Source organism: Jaculus jaculus, chromosome 5 (genome assembly GCF_020740685.1).
Source record: "Jaculus jaculus isolate mJacJac1 chromosome 5, mJacJac1.mat.Y.cur, whole genome shotgun sequence".
Lineage (NCBI taxonomy): Eukaryota > Metazoa > Chordata > Mammalia > Rodentia > Dipodidae > Jaculus > Jaculus jaculus.
This window is the reverse complement of record NC_059106.1, coordinates 72,886,011-72,913,675: the sequence shown is the minus strand read 5'-3', so window position 1 is coordinate 72,913,675 and position 27,665 is coordinate 72,886,011. Positions and strand designations below refer to the sequence as shown.

At 44.5% G+C, this 27,665-nt stretch overlaps 1 protein-coding gene across 1 annotated transcript in view; it reads right to left on the bottom strand.

Annotated features, from left to right (window-relative positions):
• Window positions 1-27,665, bottom strand: part of Bsdc1 (BSD domain containing 1) — a 35,950-nt gene that overhangs the window by 7,609 nt on the left and 676 nt on the right. Inside the window, exons 3-9 of the mRNA XM_004665265.3 lie at window positions 21,153-21,269; window positions 17,311-17,478; window positions 12,542-12,596; window positions 9,906-10,021; window positions 9,451-9,519; window positions 9,002-9,080; window positions 6,367-6,828 (exon numbers count right to left, since the gene is read on the bottom strand). Of these exons, the coding sequence (XP_004665322.2) occupies window positions 6,367-6,828; window positions 9,002-9,080; window positions 9,451-9,519; window positions 9,906-10,021; window positions 12,542-12,596; window positions 17,311-17,478; window positions 21,153-21,269 (1,066 nt within the window). The remainder of the gene's footprint in view (window positions 1-6,366; window positions 6,829-9,001; window positions 9,081-9,450; window positions 9,520-9,905; window positions 10,022-12,541; window positions 12,597-17,310; window positions 17,479-21,152; window positions 21,270-27,665) is intronic.

Sequence of the window (27,665 nt, the reverse complement as noted above, 5' to 3'; positions counted from 1 at the left end):
GCACATGTTTTGTTTTGTTTTTTTCTTTTCCTCTATTGATTTTACTTGGATAAACTTGAACTCTGGTTAAAGCCTATTTTCTATCTAATTTGTGCTGGCACTGGAACAACCGAATATGGCTGGACAAAAGTACAGGGGTGAGCCAGGTGTGGTGGTGCATGCCTTTCTTCAGGAGGCAGAAGTAGGAGAACCGTTGTGAGTTCAAAGCCAGCCTGGGACTACAGTGAGTGCCAGATCAGCCTGGGCTAGAGTGAGACCCTACCTAAAAAAGACAAAACAACAAAAGAGCATCGTGGTGCACAAAGGAGGCACAGGTAAGAGGATCACCTGAGTTTGAGGCCACCCTGAGACTACATAGTGAATTCCAGGTCAGCCTGAGCTACAGTGAGACCTTACCTTGGGGAAAAAAAAAAAAAGAAAAGAGTTCCAGGCTCAAGCCCAATCTGGGCTTCATAGTGAAACCCTATCTCAACAAAAACAAAATAAACAGTTTGACTAGTCTCACTTGAAATCCATGACCACTCTTTTTTTTTTTTTTTTGGTTTGTTTTTTGAGGTAGGGTCTCACTCTAGCTCAGGCTGACCTGGAATCCACTCTGTGTTCTCAGGGTGGCCTCAACTCATGGTGATCCTCCTACCTCTGCCTCCCGAGTGCTGGGATTAAAGGCGTGCGCCACCACACCTGGCTTCATGACCACTCTTTTTTAAAAAAATATTTATTTATTTGAAAGAAAGAGAAAGAGAGAAGGAGGGAGAGAATGGGCATGCCAGGGCATTCAGCCACTGCAAATAAACTCCAGATGCATGTGCCATGTGCAACTGGCTTACATGGGTCCTGCAGAATTGAACCTGGGTCATTTGGCTTTGCAGGCAAGTGCCTTAACCATTAAGGCATCTATCCAGCCTTTTTCTTTTTTCTTTTTTTGAGGTAGGGTCTCATTCTATCGCAGGCTGATCTGGAATTCACTATGTTGTCTCAGGCTGGCTTCAAATTCACAGCAATCCTACTACCTCTGTCCATGCCCAGCCATGACCACCTTCTTAAAGGAGCCCTGGTGCTACCCACCCAGCAATCCCACACCTGTTAAGCCCATCAGGTAACTACTCTTCCTCTCTCCTATGGGACTAGTTCACTCTTTTAAGTATCTTCTATTGATCTCAGGGTACATGATCTAAGTTTCCAACCAGTAAAAACACAGGGAAACTGTACAGATCTCAGAGGTCTTTGTGCGATTGAGTGAAGATATGCTTATCTAGTGCTCAGGACATGTCTGGACACAATGTTACCTATTAATTGTCATCATCATTTCCTCAATGCAGGGCTCTACCCAAATTTCTCTATGATTGAGAACTACCAATTAAATCATCTTCAGTTTAGGGCCAGGCGTGGTGGCGTACACCTTCAATCCCAGCACTCGGGAGGCAGAGGTAGGAGGATTGCCGTGAGTTCAAGGCCACCCTGAGACTACACAGTGAATTCTAGGTCAGCCTGTGCTTGATCAAGACCCTACCTCAAAAAAATAAAAAAATTATCTTCAGTTTATAGGTAGTAAACAGAGGCTTAGGAAAACTCATTAACTTTTCTAAAGTCAAACAGCTTATAAACCAAGTCCAAGTTCCCCCAGAGCCTGGGCCTTAAGCCTCTGTGTGCTGCTGCTTTACCAGGCCAAACTTCTGATGCCAGCCTAAGATGTTAAGTTCTTAAGCTCTACTTAAGAACAAGCCCTTTCGGGGCTGGAGAGATGCCTTAGCAGTTAAAGTGCTTGCCTGCAAAGCCAAAGGACCCAGGTTCGATTCCCCAAGACCCATGTGAGCCAAATGCACAAGGTGGTGCATAAGTCTGGAGTTTATCTACAGTGGCTGATGGCCCTGGAGTGCCCATTCTTTCTTTCTCTCTCCAATAAATAAAGTAAATGTATATTTTAAAAAAGAACCAACCACCTCACCCTTCTTGTTCCTTCCTTTCCTAGAAGACAATATAGAAAGTGCCACCCCACCTCTTAAACATGCCCCTCAGCCTGAACTACACTCCTGAGCACCTGCCCCAACTCTCCACCTTTGTCTCCTCAGTGAAACATTGCTGATGCTCAGATTTCTTCTTTCTCTGAATGCCTCCAGCATCAAGACTGCCTTATACTGCTTCATGCTTCACCACAAAGACTTCTGCCCCTCCCCGCAAGTGTCTCATAAGCAGCACATAGGAGCTCAATGGATGACCTCACTGAACCAAGCAGAAGGGAAGAACTATGTTGAGATTGGAAACCCTGAAGTTTCCCTCAGGAAACAGGGTATGGCCTCACCACATGGACAAGCTTTATGGATGTGACTGGCACTGAGTGTTAGCAAGGACAGTAATATGTTTGTCAAGGGGCAAAGTATGGTCCTGTTGGTAACTAGCACTCTGGAGAGGAATTTTGGGAGTGACCAAAAAAAAAAAAAAGTAAAATAAAATAAAAATACTTGATACTAGTTCTATCCTTGTCCTTTAATTCCTGTAGTTAAAAATGGTGCTCTTGGGTTGGAGAGATGGCTTAGCAGTTAAGGTGAGGCAAGTGCAGGGTCACACATGCCTACTAGGTGGTACAAGCATCTGGAGTTCTACTGCAGTGGCTGAGGCCCTAGTATGCCAATTCTCTCTCACACACTCTTTAAAAAAAGCAAAAAAAAAAACAAAAACAAAAACAAACAAACAAAAAAAAACAGTGCTTTTCTGGGTGTGATGGCACACACTTTTAATCCCAGAACTTGGGAGGCAGAGAGGTAGGAGGACTGCCATGAATTCCCAGTCATCCTGAGACAACATAGTGAATTCCAGGTCAGCCTAGGCTAGAGCAAGACTCTATCTCGGGGGTGGGGGTTTGGGGGAGAAGAGGATGCTCTTTGGTGGGCGAGGTGGCACATGCTTTTTTTTTTTTTCTCTCTCTCGAGGTAGGGTCTCACTCTAGCTCAGGCTGACCTGGAATTCACTATGTAGTCCCAGGGTGACCTTGGAACTCATGGCGATCCTCCTACCTCTGCCTCCCGAGTGCTGGGATTAAAGTTGTGTGCCACCACGCTCAGCTGGCACACACTTTTAAACCCAACACTCGGGAGGCAGAGGTAAGAGGATCACTCACACGAGTCTGAGGCCAGCTGAGACTACATAATGAATTCTAGATAAACCTGGGCTAAGCACGACCTTACCTCAAAAAAACAGAAAAAAAAAGTTATGGGCTGGAGAGATGGCTTAGTGGTTATGGTACTTGCCTGTAAAGCCAAAGGACCCAGATTCAATACAAGGTGGTGCATGTGTCTGGAGTTTGTAGGGTCTCACTCTAGCTCAGGCTGACCTGGAATTCAGTCTCAGGGTGGCCTCAAACTCATGGCTATCCTCCTACCTCTGCCTCCTAAGAACTGGGATTAAAGGTGTGTGCCATCATGAGCAGCTAAATATATATTTTTAAATTTTATTCATTTTCTGGGAGAGATGGCTCAGTGGTTAAGGCATTTGCCTGTTAAGCTTAAATACCCAGGTTCAATAGCCCGTTACCCACGTAAGCCAGATGCACATGGTGATGCATGCATCTGGAGTTTGTTTGCAATGACTGGAGGCCCTGGTGTGCCCATTCTCTCTCTCAAATAACTAAATAACTTTTTTTTTTAAATGATACCAGTGAGTTTATTTTTATTTATCTATTTATTTGAGAGCGACAGAGAGAAAGAGGTAGAAAGAAAGAGAGAGAATTATGGGTGTGCCATGGCCTCCAGCCACTGCCAATGAACTCCAGATGCACGCACCACCTTGTGCATCTGGCTTATGTGGGTCCTGGGGAAATTGAGCCTTGAACAGGATGCTTGGGCTTCACAGGCAAGCACTTAACCGCTAAGCCATCTTTCTAGCCCCCCTGAAAACTTTTTAGAAATTGTATTTATTGGGCGGGAGAAATGGCTCAGTGGTTAAGGTACTTGCCTTCAGAGCCTAACAAGCCAGGTTCAATTCTCTAGTATCCACATAAAGCCAGATGGAGAGGATGGTACATGTATCTGGAATCTACTTGCAGAGGCTGGAAGCCTTGGCTTGCCTAATCTGTATGTCCCTCTTCTATCTCTCTCTGCTGGAAATTAAATAAATTAATAATCCCAGCACTTAGGAGGCAGAAGTAGGAGGATCACTGTGAGTTGAAGGCCAGCCTGAGACTACAGAGTGAGTGACAGGTCAGCCTGGGTTAGAATGAAATCCTACCTTAAAACAAACAAACACAAACGAATTTTGGGTCTAGAGAGATGGCTCAGTGGTTAAGGCACTTGCCTGCAAAGCCAAAGGACTCAGGTTTGATTCCCCAGAACCCACCTAAGCCAGATGCACAAGGTGACCCACACATCTGGAATTTGTTTGCCCCTGGTGCGCCCATTCTCTATCAGCCTTTCTCTCTCCCTCAAATAAATATTTTAAATATATATATTTTAAAAATTGTATTTATTTATTTGCATGCATGTGTGTGTGTTTGGGCACCAGAGAATATCTTATTATTTTCATTCGTTTGGATGTTTTTGGAGATAGGGTTTCACTCTAGCCCAATCTGACCTGGCACTCACTCTGTAGGCCCAGGTTGGGCTCAAGCTCACAAGTGATCTTCCTATCTCTGCCTCCTGAGTGCTAAGATTAGTGTGCTACCATGCCCGACATTTTATTTTATTCTTTTTAGGGTCTCTTAATATTGCAATAAATGCCAGATGCATGTGCCAGTTTACAATTAGCTTTTAGGTGGAAATTAGGGAATTGAATGAAGACTGTCAAACAAGTGCCTTTAACTACTGAGCAATCTCCTCAGCACCCCCTACTATAAATCTTATTTGTTAATTTTTAAAAATATTCTATTTATGGGGCTGGAGAGATAGTGCAGTGGTTAAGGTGCTTGCCTGCAAAGCTAAAGGTCCCAGGTTCAATTCCCCAGAACCCACATAAGCCAGATGCACAGGGTGGAGCACACATCTGGAGTTTGTTTACAGTGGCTGGAAGCACTGGCACACCCATTTTCTCTCTCTCTCTGCCTCTTTCCTTTTTTTTTTTTTAAACTTAAACAGTATTCAGGGAAGTTCTCTTTCAAATAAATAAAAATTTTAAAAAATATTTAAAAAATTGTATTTATTTACTGAAAGAGGAGGAGAAAGAATGGGAACACCAGGGCCTCTAGCCACTGCAAATGAACTTCAAACACATGCACTACCTTGTGCATTTGGCTTTAAGTAGGTATTAGAGAGTCAAACCTGGGTTCTTTGGCTTTGCCAGCAAGCACCTTAACCACTAAGTAATCTCTTCAGGCATTAAGTGTTAATTTTTTTTTTTTTTCAATGTAGGGTCTCACTCTAGCCCAGGCTGGCCTGGAACTTACTCTGTAGTCTCAGGCTGGCCTTGAACTCATGATTCTTCTACCTCCGCTGACCCAGTGCTGGGAATAAAGGGGTACAACAACACGCCTGGCTTCTATTATTTGTTTTGTTTTTGTTTTTTCGAGGTAGGGTTTTACTCTAGTCCAGGCTGACCTGAAATTCACTATGTAATCTCAGGGTGGCCTTGAACTCACAGTGATCCTCCTATCTCTTCCTCCCAAGTGCTAGGATTAAAGGTGTGTGCCCCGCACCGGGCCCTTTTTTTTTTGGTTTTTCAAGGTAGGGTCTTGCTCTAGTCCAGGCTGACTGAGAATTCACTATGTACTCTCAGGGTGGCTTTAAACTCATGGCAATCCTCCTACCTCTGCCTATCAAGTGCTGGGATTAAAGGTGTGCACCACCATATCTGGCTCTGGTTTTGGATTTTTGAGACAGTATTTCACTATATAGCCCAGGCTGTCCTTGAACTCTTGAATCCTTAGCTTCCCAAGTGCTAGGATTACAGGCATGAGTCACCAAACCTGCATTTTGAGGGTCTTAAAAACTAACAAATAAAAAAGACCTGAGATTACATAGTGAATTCCAGGACAGCATGGGCTAGAGCAAGACTCTATATCAATGTGCATGTCTTCAATCCCAGCACTTGGGAGGCAGAGGTAGGAGGATCATAGTGAGTTCGAGGCTACCCTGAGACTACATAGTGAATGCCAGGTCAGAGAGAGACCCTACCTCAAAAAACTATTAAAAATAAAAATGAAAAAGCAAACAAAAATAAGCCAAACAGAAGACCCCAACAATTAAAATCACATCCTTCTTCCCAGGTCATATGCCTGTTAGATGGTAAGATAAATAAATAGAACAGCTTTTCTAATGAGTATCACAAATGAAGGAAAACTGCTAATAGGAGCATTACAAAGGACAACATATAGCCGTGTAAGGTGGATACTCTAGCTTGTCCTGCCCACAAAAACCCCTGGACTTGGGCCTTCAGACATACCTTTCTTGCCATTGTTGGAGGGAGTAGATTTCCCACTGTCCGAGTTCAGCTCAAACACTCGTAGGTCTGTGGGCACTTCCTCCCTCAGAGTTTCTACACGGGCTGGAGGTCTGGGCTCTGGACCGCTGTGGCGGCCTGCAGAGATTAGAGGCTTGGAGGGAACTGAAGGTGGGGGTCCAGTCTCGCCCTCATCTTCAGCCTGGCTCTGTTCCTCCAAAGATGCCTCGAGCAGCTTTTGCGACAGGTCTTTGGGCAGCATTGGTGTCTGGGGTGCAGTGGCAGGGTTGGCAATCTGCGTCACAAGTGAGATGCTTTCACTGCTCTCTGATGGAGTAACTTCTGCTGAGGGATCCACTGGAGTCTCATTACAGGGGCTCTGGGGGCCAGGCCCACCTTCTGAGGATGTGGAGGTTTTGGTCTCTTTTGGAACCTTTGCTTCTTTTGGAATGCCCTCAAGCTCCTCTGTAAAGAGAGAAAGGTAGCAGGAAGGAGGAGTGTAACCCCAGCCAGCCTTAAGACAATCTCAGAGCACGCACCTCTCGCCCAGGTTTGCTCCAGGGGCGACGCGACTAGTGCTGTACACCCCACCCCACGCCATCGTGAGTCTTCTGCTAGTCAGTCTTGCCAAGGAGCCCGACTGGACTGCTGGCAACATAGCTTGAGACATCTTGAGAGCCAAGGCTTGAAAGAGGTGAGTTCGGGTTAAGCTCAGCTATACCTTATATGACTAGGTATAGACACTAGTTATACGACTAGGTAAAGACACTTCACTTTCAAGTTCCTACCTTTTTGATAAAAAGGGATACTGAAGTTGTAGTTAGAACTACACATATAAAGTTCTTAGTGGAGGATGGGCATGTAGTTTAAGCACTTAATAAATCTTGAGCCATCACCTTTCAGAGTCTTATCTACTTACCTTATTTTTCTTTTGAGTACATGTGTGTGGTCTGGTAATCTCTGCCTGTGGTGGTAGCGTACCTGCCTACAGCGGCCACAGTGGAAGGTGGTTAGGTGTCTCACACCATTGCTCCTGTGCTATGTTGTTTTTTGTCCTCCCCCCCCGGCCAAGATAGGGTCTCTCTCTAGCCCAGGCTGACCTAGAATTCACTATTTAGTCTCTGGGTGGCCTCAAACTCATTGCAAACCTCCTACCTCTGCCTCTTGAGTGCTGGGATTAAAGGCATGCACCACCATGCCCAGCCTCTGCTATATTTTTCTTTTGAGCTCAAGTGTCTCTTTACTGATTCCAAAGCTTGTAGGCTCTGTCAATTCTCAGGGTCTCTGTTCCCCTTCGAGACTGAGGTTACCATGCCCAGCTGTTTACACGGAATCTGGAAATTTGAACTCTGGTGGTTGCTGGGCCTTTCAGGCCCTCATGCTTGCACTTAACCACTGAGACATATCTACAGCCCAGAGGCAGAGGTAGGAGGATTGCCATGAGTTCAAGGCCACCCAGAAGCTATATAGTGAATTCTAGGTCAGCTTGGCTAGAAAGAGACCCTATGTCAAAACACCAAAAGGGGGAGGAATCTGAATTTTTTTTTTTTTTTTTTTGGTTTTTCGAGGTAGGGTCTCACTCTGGCCCAGGCTGACCTGGAATTCACTCTATAGCTTCTGGGTGGCCTTGAACTCATGGCAATCCTACCTCTACCTCCCGAGTGCTGGGATTAAAGGCATGTGCCACCACACCCAGCTTGAATATTTTTGTTTTGTCATTGCTTCACAGTAGTCCAGGCTGATATGGGACTTACACTGTAGCCTAGGCTGGCCTCTAACTCACAGCAGTCCTCCTACCTTATTCTCCTAAGGGCTGGGATTAAAGGCATGTGCCACCAGAACCAGGGAATCCAGATTTTCAATGTGCTCCCCAGTGCATATGAAACAATAGGACCATGTATGGATGAGGGCATCTGATTTCCATATCAAGATTCAGGGTTCCTCCTACCTTGTATGACATCTTGTTAACTCTATGCTCAAAACATACAATGTGCTCATTTACTACTTCATTCTGGGATGCCATGTCTCTCTAGGCCTCTAAGCTTACCAGACAGACCTGTCACTTACCATTATATTTATGCTTTTTTTTTTTTAAAGCAGGGTTTCATTCTAGCCCAGGCTGACCTGGAATTCACTAGTAGTTTCGGGGTGGCCTCGAACTCATGGCGATCCTCCTACCTCCCAAGTGCTAGGATAAGGCATGTGTCACCACGCCCAGCTTCTTTTTAATGCTTTATATAAAATATTCTTATTTATTAGGGAGAGAGTGAAAGAGGCAGAGAGACAGAATGGGTGCACCAGGGTATCTAGCCACTGCAAACGTACTCCAGATGCATGCGTTCTCCCTGTGCATCTGCCTTATGTAGGTCCTGGGGAACTGAACCTGGGTTTTTTGGCTTTGCAAGCAAGTACCTTAATTGCTAAGCCATCTCTCCAGTCCTCTTTTTAATATTTCTTAGTTGAGAAAGAGCATGAGACAAAGAGTGAATATGGATGTACTAAGGCCTCTTGTCACTGCAAACTAAATGCATATGTCACTTTGTGCATCTAGCTTTATGTGGGTACTGGGGAAGTGACCCCCAGACCATCAGGCTTTCCAAGCAAGCCTCACTTACCATTACATTTCAACACCTCTTACCTTCTTCCTCCTCCCACCTAGGCTCTTCAGAGATGCTCTGTTCTGCCCGCTGCTTCAAAGCATCCCTCCGGGCCTGTTCCTGAGGGCAGGAAAGCTATGATCAGAAGCAGTCAGGGCACTCTGAAATGATGATTGTAGTCTCAAACTCTTCACATCCTGCCTTTCTTGCCTTAAAAATCCAGTCTGAGCTGGGTATGGTGGTACACACTTTTAATCCCAGCACAGAGGCAGAGGTAGGAGACTGCCATGAGTTCAAGGCCACCCAGAAACTATATAGCGAATTCCAGGTCAGCTTGGGCTAGAGAGAGACCCTATATCAAAAAACCAAGGGGGGGGAGGTGCAGAATCCAGTCAGCTTCCCTCGGGGCTATGGCTAGGGCTGGAGCTGGTATTATGGAGGGTGATGAGCAGGGTGTGTGTGAGGGTCTTCCTGAGCTAGACCAGCATACCTGCTCAAGTTGATGAACTTTATAGAAATACCGATGCCAGAATTCTGAGTGGGAAACAGCTGCTGGAACCTGAAAGGGAAGGAAAAATGGAAGAATATGGGAACAATGTACATGGTCTGTGTCCCCAGTCTTAATAGTTTGCTACCAGCTGATTTGTATTTCAGACACAGAAAGTAACTTTAAAGTGACTGTGAAAGCCCTTCCACTCTACCTCAGTTTCAGCCAGACCCACCTTCTTGGCCTGGTTTAGCCAAGGTGAGAGAAAACGATCCCATCAGGCTTTTTTGGCCCCTCTATTTCTCACCATTGACGGCCAGAAGACTGGCAAATCAGTCTCTTCTCGACAGGGTCCTGGTTTACAGAGTGGCCCATCTGGCTATATAGGATCTCCCAATGTGTATGTCCCTCCCATTTCCCAACACTTCAAGCTGAGTCCCTGCTGGCTGGGCCCTCACCATCTTGGTGTAGAGGGACCGGATGGAAGGGCTGCCTACAAGGAGTTCTGAGATCTCCCCTTTCCTCTCTTCCAAGCAGAACTGGGAAAGCCAGGCGTCAAACAATTCCGAGGGGCCTGCAGAGGGACAGACACTTATGGTCAGTTCTCTAGGTCTGGGCAAAGAATACTGGGAGTATAGAACAATAAAGAAAATTTAAGGTTTTTCTCAAAGCCATCTGGTAGAAGGCAGGGCTCAAACAAGGTGAAGGGATGTGTGGGTTCTGTTATGATCAGGACCTTTAGAAAGGGCTGCAGTCTCCATTTGTTCACATTCCTGCTGGCATTTCAATCTACTGCACCTGCTGGCTACTGAGCCCCTCTTCTCTGAAACAGCTGGTTCTCTGGTCACCAGTGGACCCATGTTGTCAGAGCCATTGGCTACAGCTCTGTCCTCCCTCATGTGACTGTGCTACTACTTCAACCAGGAGCTATGGCTTTGCAGACCTCTTCTCCCCTTTTGTTCTTTTCCTCCTCATTTCTCTAGATATTGAGTCATCATGGCCTTCTTGTTTTCCTTCTCTTGCCTTTTCTCATTTTCTGGTTTTTTTTTTTTTTTCCTTCAAGATAACCTTCACTAGACCATGAGTTAACACCCTCTTCCTTCTGAATTCCTGTTTATTTGCAATCCAGAGTCCCTTCTGGACCCAGCTGCAAACACACTGTGTGCTTGCTTTGCTTCCCACTCAGTTCACTGTAACTCAGAGCCATCTTAGCTCCTTCTTTATCTACTTGCTCTGGATTCCCTTTCTCAGGGTCGCCTATGTACACCTTCCTCTTCCTGCCATCTCTCCAGGCCCTGGTCTGATCTCTGACAAGGGGATTCCTAGGAGTCTCCTACCTCATCTCCCCGTCTTGTCTCATGATTTCATTTTTCACAATGCAGCCCAAAGGCTGCTTTACAAAATGTGAAACCTGGTCACCTCAGGTCTTAAAACTCTTTAACAGTTCTCTACATGAAAGCTAGGGTCAATAGATGATGTTTAAGAGTCAAAGAACTTGAACTGGGGAGGGGGTAAGAAAAAAATGTCAAAAATCTTATACACAAAATTTTATAGAAAAATGGTTTGTATTTTCAACAGTTCTCCCCACCACCCCAGTACTGGAGATTGAACCCAGAGACTTATATAAACTAGGCTAACATTCTTCCACTGAGTTGTATCCCCAGTCCTATTTTAATATTATTAATTTTTTTTTTTGAGGTAGGGTCTCACTCTAGTCCAGGCTGACCTGGAACTCACAGTGATCCTACCTCAGTCTCCTGAGTGATGGAATTAAAGGCGTCACTACACCCAGTTCCTTTTTAAAAAAAAAAAAAAAATTATTGATTTGAGACAGAGAGAGAGAGAGAGAGAGAGAGAGAGACAGAGGAGAGGCAGAGAGAATGGGCGCGCCAGGTCCTCTAGCCATTGTAAATAAACTTCAGATGCACGTGCCTCTTGTGCATCTAGTTTACATGGGTCCTGGAGAATTGAACTGGGGTCCTTAGGCTTTGCATGCAAGTGCCTTAACAGCTAAGTCATTTCCCCAGCCCCCAGTTCTTTTTTTATTTTGAGACTTGGTCTTACTAAGTTGCCCAAACTGGCCTTAACTTTTCTAGGTAACCTAGCTTGGTTTCAATCTTGTCAGCCTCCTGCCTCAGCTTCCCAACTAGCTAGGAATAAAAGGATACACTGTTATACCTGGCTCTCAACAGATAGTCAAAGGCCCTTTCAAATGCCTTTGTTACTTAAGAAAGGTTTAGAAGCTGAGTGTGGTGGTGCATACCTTTGTTTGTTTGTTTTTTGTTTTTCCGAGGTAGGGTCTTGCTCTTGCTCAGGCTGACCTGGAATTCACTATGTAGTCTCAGGGTGGCCTCAAACTCATGGTTAATCTCCTACCTCTGCCTCCCGAGTACTGGGATTAAAGGCATGTGCTACCGTGCCCAGACTGTGGTGCATACCTTTAATCCCAGAACTTGGAAGGCAAAGAGGTAGGAGGATCGCCATGGGTTCAAGGCCACCCTGGGACTACATAGTGAATTCCAGGTCAGCCTGAGCTAGAGTGAGATCCTACCTTGAAAAACAAAACAAAAAACAAACAAACAAACAAAAAAACACCTTTCATTCAAATGTCTTAGGCTCCCTAAGCTAGGTAGGTGTCATTCCTGTGGCCTTGCACTGCCACCCTTTACAACCTCTGATTCCTTCCCTCCTGCTTCTCCCCCTCTTTGCAGTCTAGTCCTGAAATGGGTGGCTTGAGGGTTTGACTTATTTCTGGTCTTTAGTTTCCAGCCTGGGGCTCGCTGGTTGACAGGAGTTTAGTGAACGAGAGCCAAAGGGGAAGGGCAGCAAGGATGAGAGGGAGGCTGAGTAGAGAGGATAAAGAACCAGAAGAGCAAGTCTTTGTAGGGACCTGAATTAGGGTAAAGACAACTGAAGTTCAGGGAGGAAAACGGACCATCCATCCACCTCACAAGGCATAAGGTATACACAGGTCCTACTCTCTTCCCGGTATATAGTGGGTACTTGTATTTGGCTACCTGGGCAAGAAGGCCCACAGTCCATATCCTTTTGTTCCACCTGCCCCACAAGCCCACCCCCACTGCTACCCCCTCACCATCAGGTTCATTGCAGTATGTTGCTGGGTCTGACTGCAGACAATAGAGGCGAGCCTGTAAGCAACAGAGAAAACAAACATTCTGGGAAGGTGGACAAAGAAAGGACTACTTCTCTGCATGGTGCCAAAACAACCACCATCTATTTTTTCCCTTCTTGGCATTCTAACCCATAGGGAACTTATAAAAAATTTATTTTTATTTTTATTTATTTATTTGAAAGTGAGCGAGAGAGAGAGACAGAGACAGACAGACAGACACACACAGAGGGGGAGGGAGAGAGAATGGGTGCGCCAGGGCTTCCAGCCTCTGCAAATGAACTCCAGATGCGTGTGCCCCCTTGTGCATCTGGCTAACGTGGGTCCTGGGGAATCGAGCCTTGAACCATGGTCTTTTGGCTTCACAGGCAAGCATTTAACCGCTAAGCCATCTCTCCAGCCCCACACGCAACTTTTTAACAATCACAGTGGCAATGGGCTAATATCCTCAGAACTAAAGCGCACACAAAAATATCTTTTACCCAGTATTCCATCCTTGGGAACTAAGAAAATACAGCAAGAAGGTTATAAAATTAAATGTATACAATTCTTCAGAAATATGTGAAATTTGAAAAAAGTATCAAATGTAATTATATTAATAAAGACCAAATTTAGGAACAAATTTTGAGATAATAAAATTACCTCCAAATTCAAATTACCCATGAAGCTAGGATGGTGGCTCACACTTTTAGTGCCATCACTTGGGAGGCTAAGGTAAGAGGATTGCTATGAGTTCAAAGGCAGCCTGGGCTACAGTGAGACCCTGTCTCAAAAAGAAAAAAAGGGGGGGCTGGAGAGATGGCTCAGCCATTAATGTATTTGCCTGCAAAGCCTAATGACTTCGGTTTGATTCCCCAGGGCCCAGGTAAAGCCAGATGCACAAGGGTGGCCCATGCCTTGTGTGTGTGTGTGTGTGTGTGTGTGTGCGTGTGTGCATGTGTGCATATATATATATATATATATATATATATATATATATATATATATATATACATTTAATTTTATTTATTTATTTGAGAGAGTGAGAGGGAAAGAGGTAGATACACACACACACACACACACACACACACACACAGAATGGGCACGCCAGGGCCTCCAGGCACTGCAAACAAATTCCAGACACATGTGCCACCTTGTGCATCTGTTTTATGTGGGTCCTAGGGAATCAAACTGAGGTCCTTTGGCTTTGCAGGCAAATGCCTTAACCACTAAGCCATCTCTCCAGCCCACAAGTGGCACACACATCTGGAGTTAGTCTGCAGTAGTTAGAGACCCTGGTACAACCATTCTCTCTATTTGTCTTTCTTCTATCTCCCTCTGCTTGCAAATAAATAACAAGAAAATTAAAGAAATAGCCAGGCTAGTGGCGCATACCTTTAATCCCAGTAATTGGTGGTGGTGGGGGACAGAGGTAGGAAGATCGCTGTGAGTTCAAGGCCACCCTACGACTACATAGTGAATTTCAGACTAGCCTGGGCTTTAGTAAGACCCTACCTTGAAAAAAAACAAAAATTAAAGGAAAAAACAACAGATAGGGAGATGGCTCAGTGGTTAAAGGCACTTGTAAAGTCTGTTACCCTTTTTTTCTTTTAAGTTTTTATTTTATTTATTTGAGAGAAAGAGAAACAGGCAAACAAAGAGAAAGCCAGAGAATGGGTGCACCTTTAGCCACTGCAAACAAATTCCAGACACATGCACCACCTTGTGCATCTGATTTATGTTGGTACTGGGGAATCAAATCTGGGTCCTTAGGCTTAGCAGGCAAGCTCCTTAACTGCTAAGCCATCTCTCCAGTCCTGGCCTGGGTTTGATTCCCCTGTACCCAATAAAACTAGATGCACCAAGTGGTACATTGATCTGGATTTTGTTTGCAGTCGCAAAAGGCCTTGGCATACTCAAATTCTCTCTCAAAGAAATGATATAAAATAAAGAAATTTTTTGAGGAAGTGTCTTTTTTAATATTTTAGGCATCTGAGAGGGACAGAAAAAGAGTCAGAGAGAGAAAATGGGTGTGCCAGAGTTTTAGCCACTGCAAACACACTCTAGACATGTGCATCTGGCTTTATGTGGGTACTGAAGAATTGATCCTAGGTCCTATGGTTTTGCCAGCAAGTGCCTTAACTGTTAAGCCTCCAGCCCTTGAAGTAGGATCTTGCACTAGCCCAGGCTGATCTAGAATTCACTATGTAGACACAAGCTGAAAATAAATAATTTAAAAGAACCCTCCATCAGGGTTAAGGACTTGTGATATAGTTCAGATGTAGAACACATGCTTAGTACGTGCAAGGTCAGGGTTCAATCCCTAGCATACAAAAAGGAGAAGGAAAAAAAGGGGGGAATCCTAGCACTCAGGAGGCCGAGGTAAGAGGATCACTGTGATTTTGAGGTCATCCTGAGACTACAGTGAATTCCAGGTCAGCCTGAGCTAAAGTGAGACTTTACCTTGAACAACAACAACAACAATTTATTTATTTATTTATTTTGGGTTTTTTTTTGAGGTAGGGTCTCACTCTAGCCCAGGATGGCCTGGAATTTACTATGTAAACTTAGGAAGGCCTCAAACTCACAATGATCCACCTACCTCTGCCTCCCAAGTGCTGGGATTAAAGGCATGTGCCACCATGCCTGGAAAAAATTTAATTTTTTATTGACATCTTCCATAATTATAGACAATAAATCATAAGAATTCCCTCTCCTCTCCCACTTTTGCCTTCTTAAATCCACTCTCATCATATTCCCTCCCCCCTCAATTAGTCTTTTATTCTGATGTCATCATCTTTTCCTCCTATTATGAGGGCCTTGTGTACACAGTGCCAGGCATTGTAAGGTCATGGGTATCCAGGCCATTTTGTGTCTGGAAGATTGCATTATAAACAGTCTTATCCCTTCCTTTGGCAGAAATTTTTTTTAATTTTTTTTTTATTTGAGAGAGTGAGAGAGTCAGAGAGAGAGAGAGAGAGAGAGAGAGAGAGAGAGAGAGAGAGAGAGAGAGAAAAGGCACGTGACAGGGCCTCCAGCCACTGCAAATGAACTCCAGACATTTGCGCCACCTTGTGCATCTGGCTTTCTTAACCACTAAGCCATCTCCCCAGCCCTTCCCCGCCCCCCCCCACACACACAGGAAGGGTCTCACTCCAGCCCAGGCTATCCTGGAATAGCCTCAGGGTGGCCTCAAACTCACAGTGCAAAGGTGTGCACCACCACGGCCAGCTGGCAAAAAGAATTTAATTTTAGAGCCACCATGACAAATGCACTGTAAACTCTGTTCCAGTAGGGCCATAGGAGGGCAAACTTCAGCTAATTAACAGAAAGTCCTCCTTCCTTCCTGAGCATCACATGAAGCATGGACTGTCTGCATCAGAATGTCAGCAGTGGCTTTGGTGATGAGTTACTATTGTGATAGATTCAAGTCATTTTATTTTTATCTTCTGGTTTTTCAAGGTAGAGTTTCACTCTAATCCAGGCTGACCTGAAATTCACTATGTAGTCTCAGCGTGCCCTTGAACTCACAGTGATCCTTCTGCTTCTGCCTCCTGAGTGCTTCAAGTCTTATCAGCTACAAGTCTTATCATTTAGTAACTTTCATAATTCTGCATGTTCACTAATGCTAGTGCAAAAAAATACTTGCAAAAGAGGAATATGGAACAGAAATTAAATGTTATATACTGTCACAGTTGCTGACTTAAGCGCTCTAAAGACAAACAAATTACCCATGAAGCTAGTCTGCAAACAAACTCCAGACATATGCGCCACTTTGTAGATCTAGCTTCATGTGAGTGTTGGGGAAATGACGCTGGGCCATCAGACTTTGTAAACAAGTGCCTTTAACTGATGAGCCATCTCTCTAGCCCTCTTATTTAAGGTATCCCAGGCTAGCATTAAATTCACAGTAATCCTACTTCAGCCTTCTAAGAGCTGTGACTAAAGGTGGTGAGCAACCATGCTTGGCTCAAGAATGTCTTAGGGGTTTTGTTTGTTTTTCCTTTTTTTCGAGGCAGGGTCAGACTCTAACCCAGGCTGGTCTGGAACTCATTCTGTAGCCCAGGCTGACTTGAACTTACACTAACCCTCCTACCTAAGCCTTTCCTAGAGTGAATTCAAAGCCGGCCAAGAATAAGATCCCGCCTCAAAAACAAACAGGGCTGGAGATATGGTTTAGTGGTTAAGGCACTTGCTAGCAAAGCCTAAGGACACAGGTTTGATTCCCCAGTACTTATGTAAAGCCAGATGAACAACATGGCATATGTGTCTGGAGTTCATCTGTGGTACCTAGAGGCCCTGACACATCCATTCTCTCTCTGCCTCTTTCTCTCTCTCAAAATGAATAAATAAAATATTTTAAAAACAAACCAACCCAGCCAGGCGTGGTGGTGCACACCTTTAATCCTGGCATTTGGGAGGCAGAGGTAGGAGGATCACCATGAGTTCAAGGTCAGCCTGAGACTACATAGTAAATTCCAGGTCAGCCTGGGCTAAGGCGAGACCCAACCTTGAGAAAAGAAAAAAAAAAAAAAAAAAAAGCCCAACCCAAACTATTTTACTTATGTTTGTAAACAAAAAGAAATGGAAAGGTACATCTCTTGAGGTGATGAAGTTAGAAATACAATAAATCTTCTAATGTTCTACAATTTAGTTAAACAAATATATTTATTGGCCTGAACATGTGTTGCTTTTGGGAGTGAGAGGTTGGAAGATAAAGCCTAGCATCCCTAGGGAAAGCTGACGGTGAATACCTTGGTGCCATCATAGAGCTCAGCTGTGCCAGAGGGTGTGCCCATCAGGGTGATGACATCACAGTCGATGGTTTTGTCTGCCGAGGGAGCAAAGGTGTCTGAGATCACCCCTAGGAAGTCAGACAACCCCTTCTTCATTTTTTCTGTTGCCCCGGAGGAGCCTTCAGTCTGCAGAGAAAACCAAGAGAAAGCAAGTGTCCCAGAAGCAGGTTGCAATTGGGTCTGGAACGTGAAAGCACAAAGGTTTAGTGGGGCTGGAGAATAAAGTAGCTAGAGCCCTAGAGCCCTTGAGTCCTGGTTGGGATGCAGAACAGGGCCAAGCTAGGTCTGACAGCGCTCTGACCTCATTTATGTTGCCCAGGCTAGTCTTGAATTCCTAGGCTCAAGAGATGCACCTCAGCCTCCACTGTAGCTGGGACAACAGATACTTGCCACCATATCTGGCTCAAAAATGGTTCTTACAATCTCTAATCTCACCTCTAAATTCAAGGTGACCAAGTTAGGTGGTGATCAAATGAAGAAACTATAATCTTTCATGGCTAGTAGAAAAACCATAATATAAAAATGAAAAACTAGAAACAATGAAACCTAAAAGTCGGGTATGGTGGCAAATGCCTTTAATCCCAGCACTTGGGAGGCAGAGGTAGATGGCTGCTGTGAGTTTGAGGACAGCCTGAGACTACATAGTGAATTCCAGGTCAGCCTGGGCTAAAGCAAGACCCTATCCTGAGAAACAAACAACAACAACAACAACAAAAACCCTAACAACAAAAACTGTATACTAGCAGGGCATGGTAGTGCATGCCCATAATCTCAGCACTTGGAGGCTAAGGCAGTGGGACTGATGTGTATTTGAGGTCAACCTAAATTACACACAGAGGTCAAAGCTAGAACACCAGATGCTTGTTTCACTATCTATGTCTAGCTCACATAGTGGTGGCTTGGGAGTTGAAACAGGGCCAAAAGACTTTGCAAGCAGGTGTATTTAACCACTGACCAATCTTTTCAGCACCCAATATTTTATTTTTATATATATATATATATATATATATATATATATATATATATATATATTTTTTTTTTTTTGGTTTCTTGAGGTACGGTCTCGCTATAGTCCAGGTTGACTTGGATTTCACTGTGTAGTCTCAGGGTGGCCTTGAATTCAAGGCAATCCTCCTATTTCTGCCTCCCAAGTGCTGGGATTAAAGGCATGTGCCACCACGCCCGGCTCCAATATTTTGTAATAAAAAAGTATGCCAGTTACCTATACATGATCTTCATAATAGGAGGAAAAGATGATGCCACCAACATAGAAGAGTAGAGTAGAGCCAGGTGTGGTGGCATATGCCTTTAATCCCAGCACTTGGGAGGCAGAGGTAGGAGGACTGCTGTGAATTCGAGTTCACCCTGAGAATACAGAGTGAATTCCAGGTCAACCTGGGCTAGAGTGAGACCCTACCTTGAAAGACCAAAAAAAAAAAAAAAAAAAAAAAGATGGGCTGGAGAAGTTGCTTAGTGTTAAGGCACTTGCCTAAAGACCCATGTTCAATTCTCCAGGTCCCACATAAGCCAGATGCACATGATGGCACATGCATCTGGAGTTCACTGGAGTTGAATTCCTGCCCCCTCCCCACCTCTTTCCCTGCCTCTCTCTCAAATAACAGATAAAAATAAAAATATGTTTTAAAAAAAGACTAATCAGGGGCTGGAGGGATGGCTTAGCGATTAAGGTGTTTGTCTGCAAAGTCAAAGGATGCAGGTTTGATTACCCAGGACACACATAAGCCAACGCACAAGGTGGTACATGCATCTGGAGTTGGTTTGCAATAGCTGCATGCCTTAGTGTGCCCATTCTCTCTGTCTCTGTCTCTCTCTCAAATAAATAAATAAAAAGAAAGACTAATTGGAAAGAAGATGGAATTTACTGGAGGATGGATTTCAGAGAGGAAGAATGGGGTGGGGGAGGAAATTATGGTTTATTGTCTATACTTAGGGAAGCTGTCAATAAAAAGTTAAAAAAAAAAAAAAGAAAGAAAAACAAGGGGCTGGAGAAATGGCTTAGCAGTTAAGTACTTGCTTCTGAAGCCTAAGGACCCCAGTTCGAGGTCCAATTCCCCAGGACCCATGTAAGCCAGATGCACAAGGGGGTAACATGCGTCTGAAGTTCGTTTGCAGTGGCTGGAAGCCCTGGTATGCCCATTCTCTCTCTCTCTCCCTCTCTCTCTCTGCCTCTTTCTCTCTCTGTCTGTCACTCTCAAATAAATAAATAATTTTTTTTCCTTTTTTTCAAATTTTTAATTTTTTTCTCAATTTTTATTAACATTTTCCACGATTATAAAAAACAAAATTATTAAAAAAGAACAAGGGCTGGAGAGATGACTGAGCAGTTAAGGCACATGCCTGCAAAGCCCAAGGACCCAGGTTTGATTCTCCAGGTCCCATGTAAGCCAGATGCACATGGTGGCGCATACATCTGGAGTTCATCTGCAGTGGCTAAAGGCCTTGGTGCACCCATTCTCCCTCCCCCACCCTCTCTCCCTTTCTCTGTCTCTAAGAAAGGAAGAAAGGTGGGCTGGAGAGATGGCTTAGCGGTTAAGCGCTTGCCTGTGAAGCCTATGGACCCCGGTTCGAGGCTCGGTTCCCCAGGTCCCACGTTAGCCAGATGCACAAGGGGGCGCACGCGTCTGGAGTTCGTTTGCAGAGGCTGGAAGCCCTGGCGCGCCCATTCTCTATCTCTCCCTCTATCTGTCTTTCTCTCTGTGTCTGTCTCTCTCAAATAAATAAATAAATATTTAAAAAAAAAAAAAAAGAAAGGAAGAAAGGAAGGAAAGAAGGAGGCAGGCAGGCAGGCAGGCAAAGTATGTTAAGAGAGGGGATGGGGGAATTAGGGCATAGGAGAAGAGTTAAAGATATTATGAATAAGCTATATGAAAACCTACTTCTTCACTAGGTAAATACTGTTTGAGTTTGGTGCTGGAAAGATGGCTCAGTGATGAAAAATGCTTGCGTAGAAAATAAAAATAAACCAAAAAATAAAAATAAAAAAGTGCTTGCTTAGAACGCCTGATCACCTTAGTTCGATTTGCTAGGACCCACATAAAGCCAGATGCACAAAGCGGCTAATGTACCTCCTGTAGTTTGTTTATAGTGGCAAGATACCCTGGAGTGCCTATTATTCCCTCTCTCATTTTCATTCTCTCACCTGGGCCATTAGGCTTTGCAAGCAAGCTCCTTTAATCACTAAGCCATTTCCCTAGCCCAAATTTCAACAATATATCATTTTGCTAGTGGAAAATGTTAAGGCAATACAGAAGTGGAAAAATAATTATTTAAAATATATAGGCTGGGTATGGTGTTGCATGCCTTTAATCCTAGCACTTGAGAGGCAGAGGTAGGAGGATTGCCATGAATTTTGAGGCCACCCTGAGAATACATAGTGTATTCCAGATATATATATATATGCCAGTTTTGGTGACACAAGCCTTTAATCCCAGAACTCAGTAGGCAGAGGTAGGAGGATCACTGGAGTTCAAAGCCAGCCTGAGACTTCAGAGTTCCAGGCCAGCCTGGGCTAGTGTGAGAAAGTACCTCAACCTCACCCCTGAAATAAATAAATATAGATAGATAGATGGCTTGTTTGCTGGCAAACACAATTCCTTTTTTTTTTTTTTTCTTCCTCTCTCTCACAGTTCTTTCAGAATGAGAAGAAAAAAAATCTTCCGTTTTTCTCCACCCAGAGGGTAAAATAATCACCTAATGAGAGAAAAGTTGGGAATCCCCACCAGGATCTTAGGGCAGGTCAGGCTTTAAGGGGCAGTTGTCAAGGTGTGGGTAGTACTCACAGCCAGCTTCTCCTTGACCACACTGGCCGTGGCTGCAATGGTGCAGGCTGTGTCATGCTGTACCACCTGGGTAAATTCTGTCAGGTCCCGCTTCATGAACTCCAAAGCTTCAGAGGACTAAGGAAAACAGAGAAGGATGACAGAGCTGGCAGGTCCTATCATCCCTTGCCTTTTTTTCTAAAAAAATTTATTTAGTTATTGATTTGAGAGAGAGAAAGCAGCACATAGAATGGGCGTACTAGGACCTCCAGCCACTACAAACCCCAGATTCATGTGCCACCTTGTGCAACTGGCTTACATGGGGTACCAGGGAATCCAACCTGGGTCCTGAGGCTTGGCAGGCAAGCGCTGTAACTGCTGAGCCATCTCTAAAGCACTTTCCCCCCCTCCCCTTTTTTTTTTCTAGGGTCATGCTCTAACCCAGGCAGACCTGGAATTCACTATAAGTTTCAGGCTGGCCTTGCCCTCACAGCAATCCTCCTTTGGAGCGCTGGGATTAAAGGTGTGTACCACCATGCCTGGTGCTGTATTTCTTTAATACCAAGATAATGTGGAACTATCAAGTAATACAGGAGCTTGGCCTTAAGAATAATGAATGCTTACTTTTACTAGTTGCATTACCTGAGATTATTGGCCTAGAAGAGAACACAAAGAAACTCCTGCTATGCAGCACAGGGACTGAATCTCAACCCAGGAATTCACAATGTTACCAGAAGTGAGTTTCAGCTAGTCATTTCTCCCCCCTCTTATCAAACGTGGAAGCTGGACTAGGCCAAAAAGTGGACTGGGAAAGAGGGAATGCAGTCTTAACACAAAACAAAATAGACTCCACAGTTGCTTGAAATTTCAAGTAACATGAAAAGGTATGATTTAAAAAAATTTTTTTTAAGAGATGGAGGGAAGGAGGACAGAGAACTGGCCCCAGGGCCTCAGCCACTGCAATCAAACTCCAGACACTTGCACTAGTGGGCATGTGCAACCTTGTGCTTGCCTCACCTTTGTGCATCCGGTTTATGTGGGATCTGGAGAGATGAACATGGTTCCTTAGGCTTCCCAGGCACTAAGCCATCTCTCTAGCCCTGATTTTTTTTCTTTTGGTTTTTCAAGGTAGACTTCCACTGTGGCCCAGGCTGACCTGGAATTCACTATGGAGTCTCAGGATGACCTTGAACTCACAGTGATCCTCCTACCTCTGCCTCCCTAGCGCTGGGATTAAAGATGTGCGCCACCATGCCTGGCTTCCTGATTTTTTTGTTTGTTTTAATCAAAGGAAAGGCAAATTCTCTCCAATGTCTTGGTAAGGTTTCACTCTAGTCCAGGCTGACCTGGAATTCACTCTATAGTCTCAGGGTGGCCTCAAACTCATGGTGATCCTCTCCCACTTCTACCTCCCAAGTGCTGGGATTAAAGCTGTGTGCCACCACGCCCGGCACCAATGTCTTCTTGCTTCCACTGTTCTAGGTTCTGTTCATCCATAAAGCTCCTTTGGCTGAATAATATGTGCTCCTGTATATTTGCACTCAGAGGCAGCATAAGGAAGCAGGCCCTCAACTTCCTTCTCTATATTGCCTTGCCAAGTCCTGGATACCTTGCTGGACCAACTGTGCTTGCCCCACCCTCCAAATCCTAGGTTCATATGGACACTATCACTTACATGGTCTTATTACATATATCAACCTTGGGACTATAGTGGGATGGAAATTGGGGTAAGGAGATTTAGAAGCCCCTACCCCAAAGTTATGTCCTATACTGTAATAGACTTTTGGATTGGTTGTGTCCTGTACTGTATAGTCTTGTGCTGGTTAAGCCTAACATGGTAGTTTTGATATTGTTTCAAAGCCATGATCTGTACTGCAGGTCCTATCCTGTAAATCATCCTACGCTCCTTTTTATTTCCACAGCACAGCTGCAAGGATCTGCCTGAGATCTTTTTGTTTTCTATAGGTCATCCTAGGAACTGGCATAGAGGATGGGTCCAAGACTGACAAGTTTATTTATTTATTTTGAGGTAGTCTCCCACCATAGCCTAAGCTGACTTAGACTCACTATGTAGTCTCAGGGTGGCCTCAAACTCACAGTAATCCTTTCACCTCAGCCTCCCAAGTGCTAGGATTATAGGTGCGTGCCACCATGCCTGGCTCTGGTTTATTTTTATTTGAGAGAGAGAGAGAGAGAGACTATGGGCATGCCAGGGCCTCTAGCCACTGCAAGTGAACTTCAGATATCAGATACACGTCCACCTTGTACATATGGCTTACACAGGTACTGAGTCCTTAGGCTTCGCAGGCAAGCACCTTAACCGCTCGACCATCTCTCCAGCCCAGTGACAAGTTTAAGTGAGGAAGGAAGTCAGACAGATTGTTGAAATAATCCAGGAAAGAAAAGATATTATTGGCCAGGTATGGTAGCACATGCCTATCATGATAGCACTTGGGAGATAAAGGCAGGAGGAACTGAAGTTCAAGGTCATTCTCAGAAACAAAGTAAGTTTAAGTCCATCCTGGGTTACATAAGACCTAACCCAAAATACCAAAATCAACAAATAGACAAAAGTTGAGTGAAAAGCATGAATTCAAGGCCACCCTGAGTTTGAGGCCAGCCTGGAACTAAAATAATGAATTCCAGGTCAGCCTGGGCTACAGTGAGATAAAAACCAACACATACACACAAAATATGCTAGGCGTGTGCCAAGGCAGAGGTGTAGGAGGACCATCTTGAGTTCAAGGCCAGCCTGGGACTTCAGAGTGAGTTCCTGGTCAGCCTGGGGTGGAGTGAGACCCTACCTCTAAACGTAGATTTGGTCATAAAATAGATATGTTGGAGACAGGCCTGGTAATCCCAGCACTTGGAAGGCAGAGATAGGAGGATTGCCATGAGTTCGAGGGCAGCCTGAGACAACATAGTGAATTCCAGGTCAGCCTGGGCTAGAGTGAGACCCTACCTCAAAAAAAAAAAAAGAAAAAAAAAAGATATGTTGACTAAGGGCAAGAAAAGAATTAAGGAAGAGGGGCTGGAGAGACGGCGTAGCAGTTAAGGCACTTGCCTGCAAAGCCAAAGGTCCCAGGTTCAATTCTCCAGAACCCACGTAAGCCAGCTACACAAAGGGGAACATGTATCTGGAGTTTGCAGCAGCTGAAGGCCTTGGCATGCCCACTCTCGCTTTCTCTCTCCTTCTTTCTCTATCTCTAATAAATAAATAAAAGAGGGAAAAAAAATTTTAAAATAAGAGCTGCTGGTTACAATAGGTGACTGGATAGATTTACTGCTGCCAGTGGTAAAAGGTACTTGCTTGTAAAGCCAGAGAGATCAGGTTCAATTCTCCAGTAACTACATGAAGCCAGAAGAACAAAGTGGTACATGCATCTAGAGTTCATTTTGCAGTGGCAAGAAACCATGGTGCACCCATTCTCTCTACTTGCAAATAAATAAAAATATTTATTTGTTTATTTATTTTTGTTTTTTTTTCAAGGTAGGGTCTCACTCTAGCCCAGGCTGACCTGGGATTCACTATGGAGTCTCGGGGTGCCCTCGAACTCACAGCAATCCTCCTACCTCTGCCTCCTGAGTGCTGGGAGCTTTGTATTCTTTAAATATTTTATTTTTATTTATTTATTTGAGAGAGAGAGAGAGAGAGAGAGAGAAAGAAAGAAAGAAAGAAAGAGGCAGAAAGAAAGAATGAGAAAGGGTGCACCAGGGCCTCTAGCCACTGCAAACGAATTCCAGATGCACGTGCCATCTTGTGTATCTGGCTATGGGGGTCTGGGGAATTGAATCGGAGTTCTTACGCTTCACAGGCAGGTGCCTTAAATGCTAAGCCATCCTCCAGCCCAAATAAAAATATTTTTTAAAAAGTTTACAGCCAAGCACAGTGGCGTATGCCTTTAATCCCAGCACTCGGGAGGCAGAGATAGGAGTATTCCTGTGGGTTCGAGGCCACCCTGAGATGACATAGTGAATTCCAGGTCAGCCTGGGCCACAGTGAGACCCTTGAAAAACAAAAAACAACAAAAAAGAAAGAAAGAGAGGGAGAGAGGGAAAAAGTGAGAAAAGAAGGAGCAAATGCCAGGGTGATATGCAGCCGAAAGCTACAGAAGATAAGGGCTGAAAAAGCAGTCACTGGAGTTGGCAAGTATGAAGCTGAGTGTGACTACAGATAAGTATATATAGGTGGTGGCTTCAGGGGTGGGGAGTCAAGCTTGTTGACTTCGTATCATAAAAGTATGAGGTTGCAGAACAGGGACATAAGGGAAGAGTTTCTGAAGTCAAGGGGAGGAGAAGCAGTAAGAGACAAAATGGACTGGCTGTGAAGGGCTCAGACCCAGGTGTGGTGGCACATGCCTTCATTCCCAGCACTCAGGAAGCAGAGATAGAAGGATCACCATGAGCTTGAGGATACTCTGAGACTATATAATGAATTCCAGGGTACTTGGGCTAGAGTGAGACCATACCTCCAAAAACCACAAAAGAAAAAGATTGTGGAATCTGGGGGAGGCAAAAAGCAAATACAAGAGAGACCAGGGATGGCAGCACACACCTTTAATTCTAGCACCTAGGAGGCAGAGGTAGGAGTATTGCTCCTACTGTAGTGAGTTTGAGGCCAGCCTGAAACTACACAATGAATTCCAGGTCAGTCTGGGCTAGAGGGAGACCCTACCTCAAAAAGCCAAAAATAAGGGCTGGAGAGATGGCTTAGCGGTTAAGCACTTGCCTGTGAAGCCTAAGGACCCCGGTTCGAGGCTCGGTTCCCCAGGTCCCACGTTAGCCAGATGTACAAGGGGGCGCACGTGTCTGGAGTTCGTTTGCAGAGGCTGGAGGCTCTGGCGTGCCCATTCTCTCTCTCTCCCTCTATCTGTCTTTCTCTCTGTGCCTGTCGTTCTCAAATAAATAAATAAATAAAAATTTAAAAAAAAGCCAAAAATAAAATGCAAATGTATCCTTCTATAATAATGTTTATGTGAAGCACTTGGATAGGTGCACTGGACGTAAGAAGAGGATGAAGACAGATTGTATCATCATCTCACAGGTGTAGGTTCTGGGGCAGTACAGAGCAGAGCACCAAAAGATGACCCCAAAAAAAAAAAAAAAAAAGAGGAGAGCTGGAGAGATGGCTTAGCAGTTAAGGCACTTGCTATGAAGCCCAAAGACCCAGGTTTGATTCCCCAGTACCCACGTAAGCCAGGTTCACAAGGTGGTACATGCATCTGGAGTTCATTTGCAGTGGCTGGTGGTACGGGTCTGCCCATCCTCCCTCCATCCCTCCCTTTCTTTCAAATAAATAAATAACAATATTTTTAAAGGCTAGGAGTGGTGGTGCACACCTTTAATCCCAGCACTAGGGAATTAGAGGTAGGAGGATCACTGTAAGTTCAAGGCCACCCTAACACTACATAGTGAATTCCAGATCAGCCTGAGCTACAGCAAGACCCTAACTCAAAAAACAAAGCAAAAAAAAAAAAAATGTGGAAACAGCCCCAGCTCCAAATTGGGAATTACCTAAAAATAAAGATGGAAGGCTAACCAGTTACCTATTTTTCATGAGTTATGATAAGACCAACCTCCAGAGAAACACACAGGAGGCCTTCATGTAACATTTATTGAATCAGTAACATACTATCCTTCCAGGAAACTAACAAAAAGCATGCTACTTTGGGGTGTCATATTAAGCTTTAGGGTGAAATCCTTCCTCTTAGTCCCCATCAATAAAATAAACAGGGAATTCTCAGATGTGCTGAGCTACAGCTGACAGGCTAGCCAGGAGTAACCAGGTCAAGAGAAAGAAAAAATGTTCTCGGAGTAGGGGTCAGAAGCCTCTTGGAGTCTGCCCTGCAGCAGGACTCACTCCACTTGCTTGAGATAAATAGTAATTAGTTTTCCACAATTCAACCGGACTGGTCTTAACAAACGAGAAAAATTGAGGCCAGGTGTGGTGATGCACACCTTTAATCCCAGCACTGGGGAGGCAGAAGTGGGTGAGTTTGAGGCCATCCTGAGACTACATAGTGAATTCCAGGTCATCCTGGGCTACAGTGAGACCCTAATGCGAAAAAATAAAAATAAATAAATAAATAACAACAACAAATGGAACATCATCCACTGGTGGGACCAAACTTTATTCATAGCATTGGGATTACTTGGTAGCCGTTTCAGGGTCTCCATTCTCAGACCACATCTGTCTGTCTACTCTCCCTGGCAAACCACCACTCGCTCAGGCAGAACTTTGTCACCCACCAGTGTGAAGGCGTGATCCTTATCTCTGGCCCAGGTTCTTGCTTTTCACTTTCCCTATGACCCCTCCCCTGGTATGCTCTTGATTACCTAGACTAGACAAGAAGTTAGGTACTTTCCGTTCACGGTACTTACAACAGTAACTAAAGAACTATTTGTTTGACGAGTTGGCTGCCTGCCTTCCCACTAGACTGAGCTCTGTGAAGCCCGATTGTCTGGCTAAGGTTGTAATCCTCGGGACCTGTCAAGAGTGCTGGTTGGCACAGAATCTAATCTTATTTGAATGAG